The sequence below is a fragment of the Amblyomma americanum genome, chromosome 3 (genome assembly GCF_052857255.1).
Source record: "Amblyomma americanum isolate KBUSLIRL-KWMA chromosome 3, ASM5285725v1, whole genome shotgun sequence".
NCBI classification, from domain to species: Eukaryota; Metazoa; Arthropoda; class Arachnida; order Ixodida; family Ixodidae; genus Amblyomma; species Amblyomma americanum.
In genome coordinates, this window is record NC_135499.1 from 175,687,472 (window position 1) to 175,699,615 (window position 12,144).

At 43.5% G+C, this 12,144-nt stretch overlaps 1 protein-coding gene across 39 annotated transcripts in view; it reads left to right on the plus strand.

Annotated features, from left to right (window-relative positions):
* baz (par-3 family cell polarity regulator) overlaps positions 1–12,144 on the plus strand; it is a 207,283-nt gene that overhangs the window by 176,231 nt on the left and 18,908 nt on the right. For 18 of the 39 annotated variants that reach the window (XM_077658881.1, XM_077658888.1, XM_077658883.1 and 15 more), the window contains exons 14-20: positions 631–848; positions 1,176–1,518; positions 2,952–3,196; positions 4,793–4,894; positions 7,024–7,092; positions 11,099–11,428; positions 11,684–11,885. In XM_077658881.1, the coding sequence (XP_077515007.1) occupies positions 631–848; positions 1,176–1,518; positions 2,952–3,196; positions 4,793–4,894; positions 7,024–7,092; positions 11,099–11,428; positions 11,684–11,885 (1,509 nt within the window). The remainder of the gene's footprint in view (positions 1–630; positions 849–1,175; positions 1,519–2,951; positions 3,197–4,792; positions 4,895–7,023; positions 7,093–11,098; positions 11,429–11,683; positions 11,886–12,144) is intronic. The other 21 variants (XM_077658890.1, XM_077658899.1, XM_077658906.1 and 18 more) reach the window with 3 other exon arrangements.

Sequence of the window (12,144 nt, forward strand, 5' to 3'; positions counted from 1 at the left end):
CTATTGATACAGGCCAACTTCGTACAGACGACATGAATCTGTATTTGTGCTTGTGCACAATAATTTGCTGTCAAAACACAGTAACATCACAGTTTGTTGCCTTTTCTCTAAACTTAAGGCTGCCAGAAGAGAAAGAACATTGTTGTAGGCTGCTGAAACTGGAGGTGTTTTGTATTTCTGTCAAAGGTTGAAACGGTGTGAATGAAAGAAAATCTGAGTTGTAGATGCTGCATGCAGTTTTTTTTGCTTCCGCTGTAGTAATTTTATATCTGAGCATGGAAACAGTCTGGTGTGCTAAGAGGTAGTGCGCCTAATCTCTTAGTAGACATTCGGTGACATTTTGCAATTGAAAATAGTCCAGCAGCCTGGCCTGCAAGAGATTCTGTTGGGAACGTTTTCCACGATGCTTTTTTTTATCTGGGTGGAGTGCCTGTAAGTTAAAATGTACTCATTATCTGTTCATTTCACAACTGTTGTGTGTACATTTCTAAGACGAACGTCATTATTTGCTACCCAGATTATGTATCGCACATCATTTGTGTGAAGCATGCAAGCACAGAATGCGGAAGCTGGTTTTGGAGTTTGTGAGGCAGCTTATCTTATGAAAGCTGCTGCTGTGTGCTCATGCAGGTTTGAAGAGGGTTTCCTTTCGAGCGGAGACTCCTTCTCGGTGCACCTGCGCTCGGACTCTCTTCTCAGCTCAGACTCTACGGCTGCATCCTCGTCGTGCGAGAACCTCTCAGTCTCTGGGGGCAGTGGTCGCACGCCAGATCACTCCACAAGTGGCAACTCAGAGAACACCGTGGTGTACATCCCAAAGCAGCCACCTCCACCACCTGTGCACGACTGTGAGGGCCCATGCCTTGCTTTGAGTCTTGTGACGCAACCAAATTCACTGAACTTTTAGCCGACATCTATTGTCCTACTTCCTATGCAGAAATTATGGTTTGTCATTTACAGTCGACACTCAGTCATTGAACTCAAAAGGGATTGCAAATTTTATTGATTATGTGGGGTTTGAATCTGAGAGAATGATTTTGACATATTTGTTGCTGACAGGGCAGAGGGATTAGTATGAATAAACTGGATTATCAAGAGTCCATTGTAAAAGCTTGCCAGTCTTCTTCTCTTGCTGCTGTAGAGGTATCATTTTTTTCTTCTGTTTTTGCATGCAGATGGCTACGGAAGAAATCCTGTGTTAGAGCGGCTAATGGGTCAAAGTGCTGGAACCCTGCCGTCAAACCTTCGCAATGATTCATACCTGCGCGCCAGCCATGATAGCTGGGCAGCTGAGCGGCACAGTCGGCACCACACAGCTCCTCGCACGACACCACATCACCGGCCCTCACCTCTCTCGCCCAACACCAGCCGGGGATCTGCAGACACGGTACAAATTGAGGACGACTACCCATCTTCTCTGCGATGTGGGGACCTGGGAGTTCCACCCATGACACCCGTTGAGGAGGAAGCCCCTGCTCTCACATTGGGTCAAGATGGCAACAACCTTAATCAGAGCGAGTAGGTGTCCTGGTTTATCCTTTCTGATTAACACTGTACTGCCCCTTATATCACATGAGTTACAGTGTATAAAAATAGGAATACTAATTGTCATTATTTGCTTGCAGAACTACGTCAACTGCTAACAAACTTGAAGAAAAGTCTTTTCTAACATATCTATCAAAGCAAGATCAGAGTGTCAGTTTCAAAAAGTGCAGTAGGTCCGCTGAAAGATAAATTCATGCAAAAGCTAACTTGATGGCAAAACAACCTAAAATTTTGGTGTTCACAAATGCTGCATTGTCAGATAATGCAGAAGTTTCAAATTTTGCTCTTGATTTGCTTTATGAGCATGCATATTTGCAGCTAGTTTTATTGTTCTTAGACATCCAGAAATCATAACTAAGCAAATTTATTTATGCTGCAATAATCTTTTTGTTGATATATCTCCCAGATTTTTTTACATTTCTGCAATAAAGGGAGCATTTGTGGCAAAAACCTGGAAGTTTATATTATCCTTCGTTTTCAATCTCTGGTAAGAAGCACAGCAGCAAAACAATGAAAGCCTCCATCCATGCATGTGCACGCATTCAGAGAGAGGGCAACTACAGGTTTTCTGCACTGAATACAACTCCAACCGACTCTCATTCTGAATAAAAATTGTTTATTTCATTTATTGATTGCCGAGAAAATTGGATTTAGAAATGTAGCTTTTTTTCTTACTCTTGATTCAAGCTTACGACATTCATACTGAAAAGGACGCTGTGATCGCCATTCTGAAGAATCACTGATTGGCAGTGTAGTCTAGCCTTGTATATCTGCAACCAAAAATCATTCTTGATGTCGTCATAGTCTGCTTGTGAAAACAGCTGTTGGAGAGAACAGGGGATGGGAGGTACCTGTATAATGTTTTTTTGGCCTTTTCAAGCTTGTAAAAGCTTTGTGTTTTGAGTGGGAGCAGCCTCTTTGTCATTAAAATACTATACTTTGTCGATACAGACCAACTTTTGTCATCAGTGTTCCTTCAACAGAACTATTTATTGTACTGCTGGCAGCATCGACTAGGCGGTCGTTCAGCGTCCTGTGAAGGACTGCAGTGGCAGAATGGATGAGATTACAGGCATGCGCACAGAGCACTTGCCAGTTGCTGCGTTGTCTGCGTGGTTGTTGTGCTTATGTGACGCAAGCCCCCACAGCTCATCTGCAGACGAGCAGCAACGAGCAGCAAGCAGCAGGGGTTGCGTCACATCAGCAGAGCAGCTGAGTAGACGATACTATAACTGGCGAGGGCTCTGTGCGCGTGCTTATGTATAATCTTGTCTGTTCTGCCACTGCGGTCCTTCATGGAACGCTGAACAACAGTCTTTTCGATGCAGCCGTAATATTGCTAAAAGAATTGGAGAACTCAAAAAGCAGACTTTGCAACTGAGCCTGGTGTTTGCCGTATCGTGCAGGCTGTCCCTCGTGGATGGTGGCAACTTCTGCCGGGACGGCTTTGGCCGGCAGAGCATCTCTGAGAAGAGGCACGCTCACCTGGATGCTCGCAACACGGACACCTACAAGCGCAACAAACGGACGCGCGAGGAACAGGAAAAGACGAATGTTCGTCAGCAGCAGACAGAGGTCAAGACATCCGTCTCGCCCCCAACCGTGAACGGCAGTGCGCACCGCGATGGGCCTGATCACCGGCGGCCTACTGGTGAGCAATAAGCAGTGCACCTGGCTGTTGAAGCCATATATAGCTTCATACTTAGTGATATGATGTGGAATGCAGTGTAAGCTGGCAACAGACGGTCAGGTGGATTTAAGACACTCCTGTTTTCCTTTTATGTAGTCACTTTCATCTTCCCTTCCTTGTTATCCTCAGAGTTTAAGCAGGGTCTTTTCATGCCATCTCTTACTGGCTGTAAAACTTCCTCCAAATTTCCATGCCTCCAAAGTTTTGTGCAGGGCAGAAGTGACTAATGGTAGAAGTCCAGTGTTGCTTAGGGGGAGCAGGTCATTGTCCCACCAACTGACCTCAAACCAGGACCCTTGTACATGTAGGGAGCTTGCTCTGCTAGGAGTGTGATAAAGAGGAATCTTAACACACATCTTTTTCTCCAAAATTAAGCCTTAAATGGCACGTGAAGTACAATTGGGTTCAGTGCCACAATTATGCTAGGAACTGCCCCATTCAATGCTCTGAGATGTCATCTTGATCCACTTCTAAAAAATAAGCTTGCTATGTCAATACAGACCTGGTTTGGGATACCTGGAAGCATGACATCCATGCTGCAGCTGTCTGATGTCTACCCAAACAAGCTAGTGAGTTATAGTGCTCAAAGATTCCACAGCATGTGGTTGATTAGTGGCAACGGGCTTGAGCATGAGGTGGTGAATGAGGGCACGACATGATTGGCCGAGACATGGAGCACTGTCTCATTTGTCATGGTTTAGTGAGCTTTCAAGAAGTGTGACAGTTCAGATACGATGTAGGACGTGTAGGCAGTGGAAAGAAACTATTGCGTCAAACTTTAGCACAAATTTTGCATTTTCTGTTTTTGTGGACATGAAAGTTGAGTGTGCATTAGAATTGGGTAATTACGTCAGTACAGCTAAGCATAGAGTTGAATACATCTAAGTAATAATGCAGAAAAGAGGCAATTTAGGCGTAGGCTCTGCGCTTTTATAGTGCTTTTGCACTTGTTCTACAACTCAACAATGAAGTAGGGGAATTATGAGGCCTGCCGTGTGTGCATTATATATAATCTCTTTTTTTTTTTTTCAAATAGAAGGGTATGCTTCCAGTTGGTGGAGCACTGCAGTGCATCCTAGGCAGTGTACAAAGCTGCGACATAACATTGCAGAGAATCTTCATGGCTAGTAAAATGAAAGCATCAAAAGACCATGATTTTAAATTAATGATGGGGCAGCTACAGTTGGTGTTGAGGTCAACACTGGCCTTCCTTTCCTTTCTTTAAGAGCAAACTAGCAGTGACAGACATGAACTTTTTCATACATTCCAAGTTCATTGCCACACACTACAAGTAGGTTCTTATGATGCGGAAGCGTTTGCTGTCATTTTCAGCAACCAGTCATGCTTTGTAGAGATATGTCAGTAGCAAGACTGCTGTGGTCAAGGCATCGCATATCCCTTTTACATGCTGCTGCCACTTTATGCATCTGCTTCTTTCCTTGATTGCTTGCCTCCTCGCACTGCAACTAATGAAGTGCTTTGCTGAGAGGCGCGGCACTTGTGTGGTGCACACGCACTGAAGTTGCTTTGTTTCTGGGCCTTCCTGCACCTGCAAAGCGCTAAACGGGAAAGAGCAGCAGAACGGCAACCTCATGCGGTCCAACTCGGCGGATTCCCTCTTGAGTCATTCCAGGTCACATGGCCCCCCTGAATCCACATGTGAGTTAGCCCCCTCATCCTTGAAACTTTCTTTCGTGACCTGCTAGTCAGCTGTCCTTTTTTGTTTTTATTTTTAAGCGAGTGTAGTGTTCAGCATGGCATTCCAACAATGTCCTGTCTAACGTGCATGAGGCCTGAGTATTAGAACGACTGAAGCTAACCAGTAGATTCTCTTCACATTATTCTTCAATTGCGTAAATGCGTAACTCACATTTGGTGGTGATTGCAGTGCATTTTTACTCGGGCTACTAATCCTTGTTATAAAATTTTAAAAGAAGGATATTTATCTTGTTCTTGTCGAGAAGGAAGCAAATCATGTTTTGACAGGCTGCATTAGAAGAGGCCAATCTGTGAGGTGATATGTTTGAGGGCATAGGATATCACCTAATGGTTCCTTGTCTTGCTCCCATTGTCATCGAGTGTATCATAAAGGCACCTCTTAGTTTGAACTCCACATAATTCCCACTCAGTTCAAGCATATTTTGGATCAATCGCATTCGAGTTCGAATTTTGGAGAGTTGACTGTTCAGTCGGAAGCAAAAGTTTGCAGGATGCATCTGCTCAGGAACAAATTTATCATAGCGCTGCCTTGCGATATAGCCGCCTCGTGTTTCTATTAGAGGATGGAGCATGCATATCCCCTGATGCATGTAGGCACTCCAAGTGATTGGCTTGTTTGGCTGCACTGAAATATAAATTATCTTCCCTGTAAACTTTTGCTGCCAACTGTACATTCCATGGTATGTGTGAGCATAGAGCGATGCATACAGAGTATTGCGTCACTACTGTAGACAGGTCAAAGTGCCTTTTCTGTTGAGTCATGGGTTGGTTCATGCTCTTAATTTCACGCAGAGATGAACTCTTGTGGAGCGTGTCCAGTTAGCTTTTTTTGTTCAAAATAAATTGGAATGCATATATCCTCTTCGAGTAAGTTTTATGGACCTTTTTACATTGCTCAGAGCAGCTGGCTTTTGGGCTATGGGAAGAGTGCGTGGGACCTTCTCACCTAATTCTTTTTGTGTTCTACGAACAGGCATGATTTTGCAGGCAGAAAAGGAGTGGTACCACCTGGATACACAGCAGGCTCTAGCCGAACAGGCGACCCACTTTCTAGAGTCTAAATCTAACTTTGAAATAAAGTTATCCTATTTAATTGACCGAAAAGTGTTAACATCTGCTAAAGCAGGGGGATGAATCACGTGGGCGTTTCACCTTTGTGACGAGAGTTATACTGTCACCAAGTGCCGTACTGGACAAAACTAACCGTCAGTTGTCTCTTATTTGTAAAGTTCTTGAGCATGGATAAGTCAGTGATTCTGGCAGAAAAAGCATTTGGAACTTCTCATTTGAAGCCTAGCAGTTTGTGTAAAATATACCTGACAGCACAAGCCTACAAAGAGTTTTGTGCAAGCAGTCAAACTTAGTACGAGTGCTAGTGGTGTACTCAGCTCAGTTTGAGCTGAAAGTCACATGAAAGCAGCCTTTCATGCAAGCAACTGCTGCATTGTCTAACATGTTCAGCTCCAATGTCACTTTCAGCCTGCTTGAACACATGTTCATCTAAACCCTCCTTTCAAAAAATTGAGCTTCATTTTCCACAAACATTTTCATAGAAAGTATGTTATTTTTTAAATGTCAAGCGCCACTTTAATGTCAGTTCTTCGCCGGCTGTGGGAGCTCGAGTAAATATTTAATACTACTAGTTAGTTCCATCTTACATCCATCACTGTTTGTGGGATCTTGCACAAAACTGTCTCCTCACTTTTCAGTAAACATAAGCGAGCAAGTGAAAATTTAGACCCTGCATGCTGGGTGAATGCTTAGAGTGCTGCATTTCTCTCTTTATTGTTTTTTTAAATAAAATATACTAGTCATAAAACATTACCTGCTTCACTGGGAGCTTTCACTCTTGCTACGTGCAAGACACTCACCTTTTGTTGGAGCCTCCCGTGAAGCAGTGACTTTTGAGGTGTCCTGCTTGCTTCCTGTAACTGTAACAGGGAAGCATCCTGGCGGCCACTTTTCCCGACACTTCTGCAGTTCTGTGTCTTTTCCTTCCCTTCCATTTTTTTCTGTTTTTCCCACTCTAATCTGGGTGCATTCTTTCCCCTGTGGTGTTCTCTCAACAGATCTAGTCAAATGTCAGCAAGTGAGCAAGGTGCATAGGAATCCCTTGTTCTTCTATCCAACTTGTTGCTGTAGGTAGCCCCCTCCCTACACTCTCAATATGCCTGGACAGCTTTGCGCTGTTGCACACAGTGTGAATTGTCTGCAGCACCTCACAAACACCCACTCCTGCATACCCTCTGCAATGCACAGCTGCTGCAATGCTCTTCTTAATTTTCCTGTAACGTTTATTTTCCTTTTCGACACTTTGTACTTCCTTTCAGACTTATGTGGCCTTGAGTTTTGTGGTAATGTGTCTGTGAACAAAGCGATTGTGCTTGCTCTGTGGTTACGGACTCCTTAACTGCTTAATCAAACATGGCACTAGTAGTGCACTAGTCTGCATAAAATTGGATGTGGATAGGTTGTAAACCTAAGACGCACTTTAGTCAATCACATGCATCTTCACCATCAGATGAAGTGCAGACATAAAAGCTCACAAAAATCTTAGCTGTTGGAAAGAAAATGCAGAGTATTAATGCTTTCAAAGAGCAGTTTTCACGCCTTTGAAGTGCAAATCAGCTACACCAATATTTAGTATCTCTCAGTTAAGACCTTCTCAATTTAATGTTCGCATTTCAGTTGTCTTGGTCTTGTTTGCATTTCATTTGACACTGATAGCAAATGTGAAATTGCAAATTATCAGTGAGGTTCTCTTTTTTTATTTTTCTTGCATGATGTAAGTTTTGGTTTCATTTCTTTATTGGGCTAAGTATTTCTTGCCAAATTTTTTTGCATTTACCATTGCTTCCTTTCTGTGGTGGTTGGAAAACTCTTATCACACCTGCTGTGATTGGAGGCTTTGTTGCACTGCCAGGCTGTAGCTTTGTGCAATCGACACGCTCTCTGTGGCACACCCGGATGCATTCATTGGTGCTTGCACAACCGAGTTCTGTTCTCTGCAATCTCATGCACTGCTTGACCGACATTTGGGTTATGCTGGCTGTTTTCCTGCTTTTAATTTATGTTATGTGTTTCCAGACTGCTTCATAAAGGTATGTTTTTATTGCATGTTTCTGGGTTGTTTCAGCTCAGCATATCTCACAATGAGATCATGATGGCAGATCATAGAATGTGCTGTTCTGAAACATCCTAATCACTATACACCAGTGAGCAAAAGCCTAGAACCTTCTATTGTTCCAAACCACGCTTGGCAGTGTTGGTGATAGCTTTTGATGGATGGTGGTGTGACTTGGTTTATGGATAGTAATGATTTGAATATCTAATGAGAAACAGTGCCACTTGGTTGGCTGTATATAAAGTGTATAACAGGAGGGAGATGTTTGCTTTTGCTCATGGAGATGCCTACACTTGAATGCTGCACATTTTGCATGCTATGAGCTTGTTTTTACTCTATTTTCTGTCTATCTTTTTGCATTGAGTTGACATGACCAGTGCTGCCAGATTTAAGTTTTTAACCGTATTTCTCAGTTTGCTTGGTCACGTAGTTACATTTAGTTTCAGAAAACGTACCATTTATTGTGCTGTAAAAATGCAGATTTCTTTTCATGCCTTGTATCAATACAATTAGTAATAGTAATGTTTTTTTTTTTTAGAGTAAGTGGCCGTTAAATGTGCTGGAGCATCTTCTCAAGCAGCCATTTTTTCAACTGCAGTTTTATAATATGCTATGGTGCTGATCAAAGCTTTGTGCAGTTAAAGGACCATCTAGGTGCATCTTTCAAACTCTTTGCTGTACTAAAGGAAATCAATAAAAACAGGAACTTTGTTATAAAGTCTGTAAGAATACATGCACAGCAACAACAAAAATTGATATCTTGGCAGAATTAAGACACGCTCCTCGGATGCTGTAAAATACCTTTTCTTTCTTTTTAGTTTTGTTCTGCAGCCAACTTTACTTGGCTAGCATTGTGAGAGGAAATGAGGGTGTATGAAGTTATTAAATAACTGACTGCTGAAAGTTATTTGCTTTATCCATTCTGCTGTAGTGTTGGCTTTTTGCATCTACCTCTTCCATCTGCTCACAGCAGTGATAGTAGCAGCATCCATTAGAGGCCACTGCAGCTCTCTGTTCAGACCCCCTGAGACTGTAGACCTTAAAGATATATCTGTAAAAGGAGCACGAAAGTAAACAAGGAACTGTGAACATTTCTTGGTGTCTCACTGGCAAGCAGCTTTCAGCGCGGAGGAGAGGAAAGCCTTTGGAGGCACTGAGCGACAATTTTTAGCCAATAATAACATCGCTATTACAAGTCGAAGTTGAAAAATATACTAGTACCTTATGATGGGAATGAGACTGCACATGCAGTGCACCAATGTAACCAAGAGGTTCAACAGCTTCAATGAAAACAGTAATATACACTGATGAATTTTCATACTTCACTTAAGGATCATCGGTTTTCATTAATTTGGCAGACTAAAAGTGACTGAGGCAGGGTGAAATGTAAATGAAAGAATTTGCAAATGTGAACACACCTCATGTTTTGTTAAACTTGAGCCTGTGATGTGATGCTGATTTGCAAAAAGTTGCCCAATTTGCATTAGATTGGTGATTTATATTGGAACATTAGAAGCCATGTTGCTCACATTGTGTACATTCAGTGTGGCGAGGCCAGTAAAAATAAACAAAATGACTAGGTAGGGGCACCTAGCATAGACCTGCACCACTAACATACAGAACAAATGGAGAAATAAAAAAAAAAGTCAATAAAGTTCTGTCCTCATTTCAATTGAACTTGATGATATACTATTTAGTAGTATACTGTAGGCCCTTTGTTTTTGGGTTTTATTTTTCCTGGGATTTAGGAACTATAAATCAGGCAACATTTTTCATGCTTAAATTCAGGTACAAATTGGGTTATACAGAAAAAAATTCTATTGTTCAGGTTTTTGAGGGCATCTTTTGCAGCACAAGACAGTCTACTATATAACAGTTTGTTTTTCGGCTGGATGTAATATGTCCTATTTTTGCTCATTCTTTTTTCATAAACAATATGGAAATGTTGAGTTCCACTAAATAAGTTGTTTACCAATTAAGATTCCTTTTTCTGTATACTATTACGGCTACTTATTCGCGTATGCCACCAATCTCCTATGGAGCGCTCCCGCGTTTGATCAAGACCGACTTGTTTTTATTTGTATGGTGCGAAAACATTCAACTTCACAGCAACTACCTACTTTAAACGCACAAGGTATTTGGATCAGGGTGTTGTTGGTGTGGGTAGTGCTTAATACGGTGACTCCGATAAGACTTCTAGTCCGTAGCCATGTTTTGGCCTCGGGCTTCTAAAGTGCCCTTTTGGAACGTATCCTCAAATTCATCCTCCTCATGAAAACGAATGCTAAAAGAGGCCTATTATCCTCCATTGCCCGAAGGCACCTCTCTGGAGTAAACACTAGATTTTTCATGAAAATTTTTCTTGCGGTGTCTTTAGCTTTATGAATTGGCACTTTAGAGTGCGGTAAGCGGCATCCCTCGCCATCGGCCTCGGCCTAATGGATGGAGCGAACGAGCAAAGCAGTGGAGGCTAAAAGAGAGTGAACATAGAGTGCAGCAGAGGATAAAAGTACGACAGGAACGAAGAAAGTGCGAAGAGGAAGACGTTATGGCTCTGCCAGAAGGCGTACTCCACGGCAGTGACTAGCTAAGAGATGGCACTACAGTAGCGCGCGCCAGAGCCTTTGTGCCTTAGTCCGTTTGTGCTGTCATCCATTTGCACCGTCGTCTGTTTGCCCGAGGAGAGGCTCAGTGGCGGCAGACCGTTGTGTGCTGCCCAAGCTGAAACACATTATATTCAGCACTGCGTGTTCCATACGAGGTCACCTGTGGTTGAACTAGTACACAGCGGGTATGCTCAAAAATCACATTACCGAGAAGCATAATCATAGACCTATTTTTTGGGGAGAAATCGGGGTGAACCTAATTTCTAAGAAATATGTTCAGGGTGCGCTAATCGGGTAAAATTGGGCTTTACCCAAAAACAAAAGGCCCTATATATATGCATCTTTTGTTTATCTATCATCTGATGCATTGTATCTAGTGCTCTGAACTTTGTGGTCTTGCTCTTCGGCCTGCAGTTATGGTGAATGGAGACTCACCGAGCACTGATGCCAGCTGCCACACGACCAACACAACGGTGACCAAGAGCAACCACAGCAGCAGCGGCAATGGCACAGTGCAGCTTGTTGGTCCCTCATTAGGCATGCGCAAATCTAGCAGCCTCGAGAGTCTGCAGACTCTCATGGTCCAGGGGTCGGATGGCACAGCAGTGGTCCCCACGTCACAAAATTCTCGCCAGGAGCGTGGTGCCAGGGGGTGCAACGAGAGCTTCCGCGCAGCCGTCGACCGCTCCTACGATGGGCCGACCACCAGTGGGGCGCAGGGTTCCACTGACCAAATGGAAACATGTGAGTGGCTGGTGCTCTTTGTGGACTATACAACATGTGCTATTGTACACTAAAAGCCAGAGAAGAAGGCAAATGTTGAGAGGCAAACCGTTGTTTTTCATGGCAAGCCTGCTATACATCAGAGGGGCAAGCAGTGGCATGTCTTTTCTGTTATTTTATTTAGCCTCTCTGTAACGTGTATCCACCACCTCCTCCATCCACCCTGACTGAGATAGTTATTGTGGCTTACCTCTTCTCATAACACCTCGGATACAGTGGAGGAAGAGAAGGAGAGTGAGACTGGCAGCGCCACCAGCACTGAACATCGGGGGGGTGCCTCCTGCCCCCTGCACTCCGTCACGGTTCCTCTGGACGCTCACGAGGCAGCCGTGTACGCCAGCAAAGAAGCAGCCCCGTCTTCTTCCAAGCCCACACAGCGGAAGAAAGGGCTGCTTAAGGGCCTTGGAAGTGTCTTTAGGTACGTGGTGTTCCCGGATCCAGCCAATAATGCCTGCGGCTGCCAGCCCGTGCTGGTGCTGGCATTGTTCTAGTCGAGCTGCATGGTAGCTCAAAAATGGAGCTCTTTGGTAATGCATGCTACTGGAGGGTGCATTACAAACGAAATTGAGAGAAGTGATTGTTGGGCATGGCAACATAGAACACGTTATTCCACTCCATATATATAGTGCGTTCTATTTTGATATGGTGCATTGTGGTTATACTAGAGCAAGTAGCAG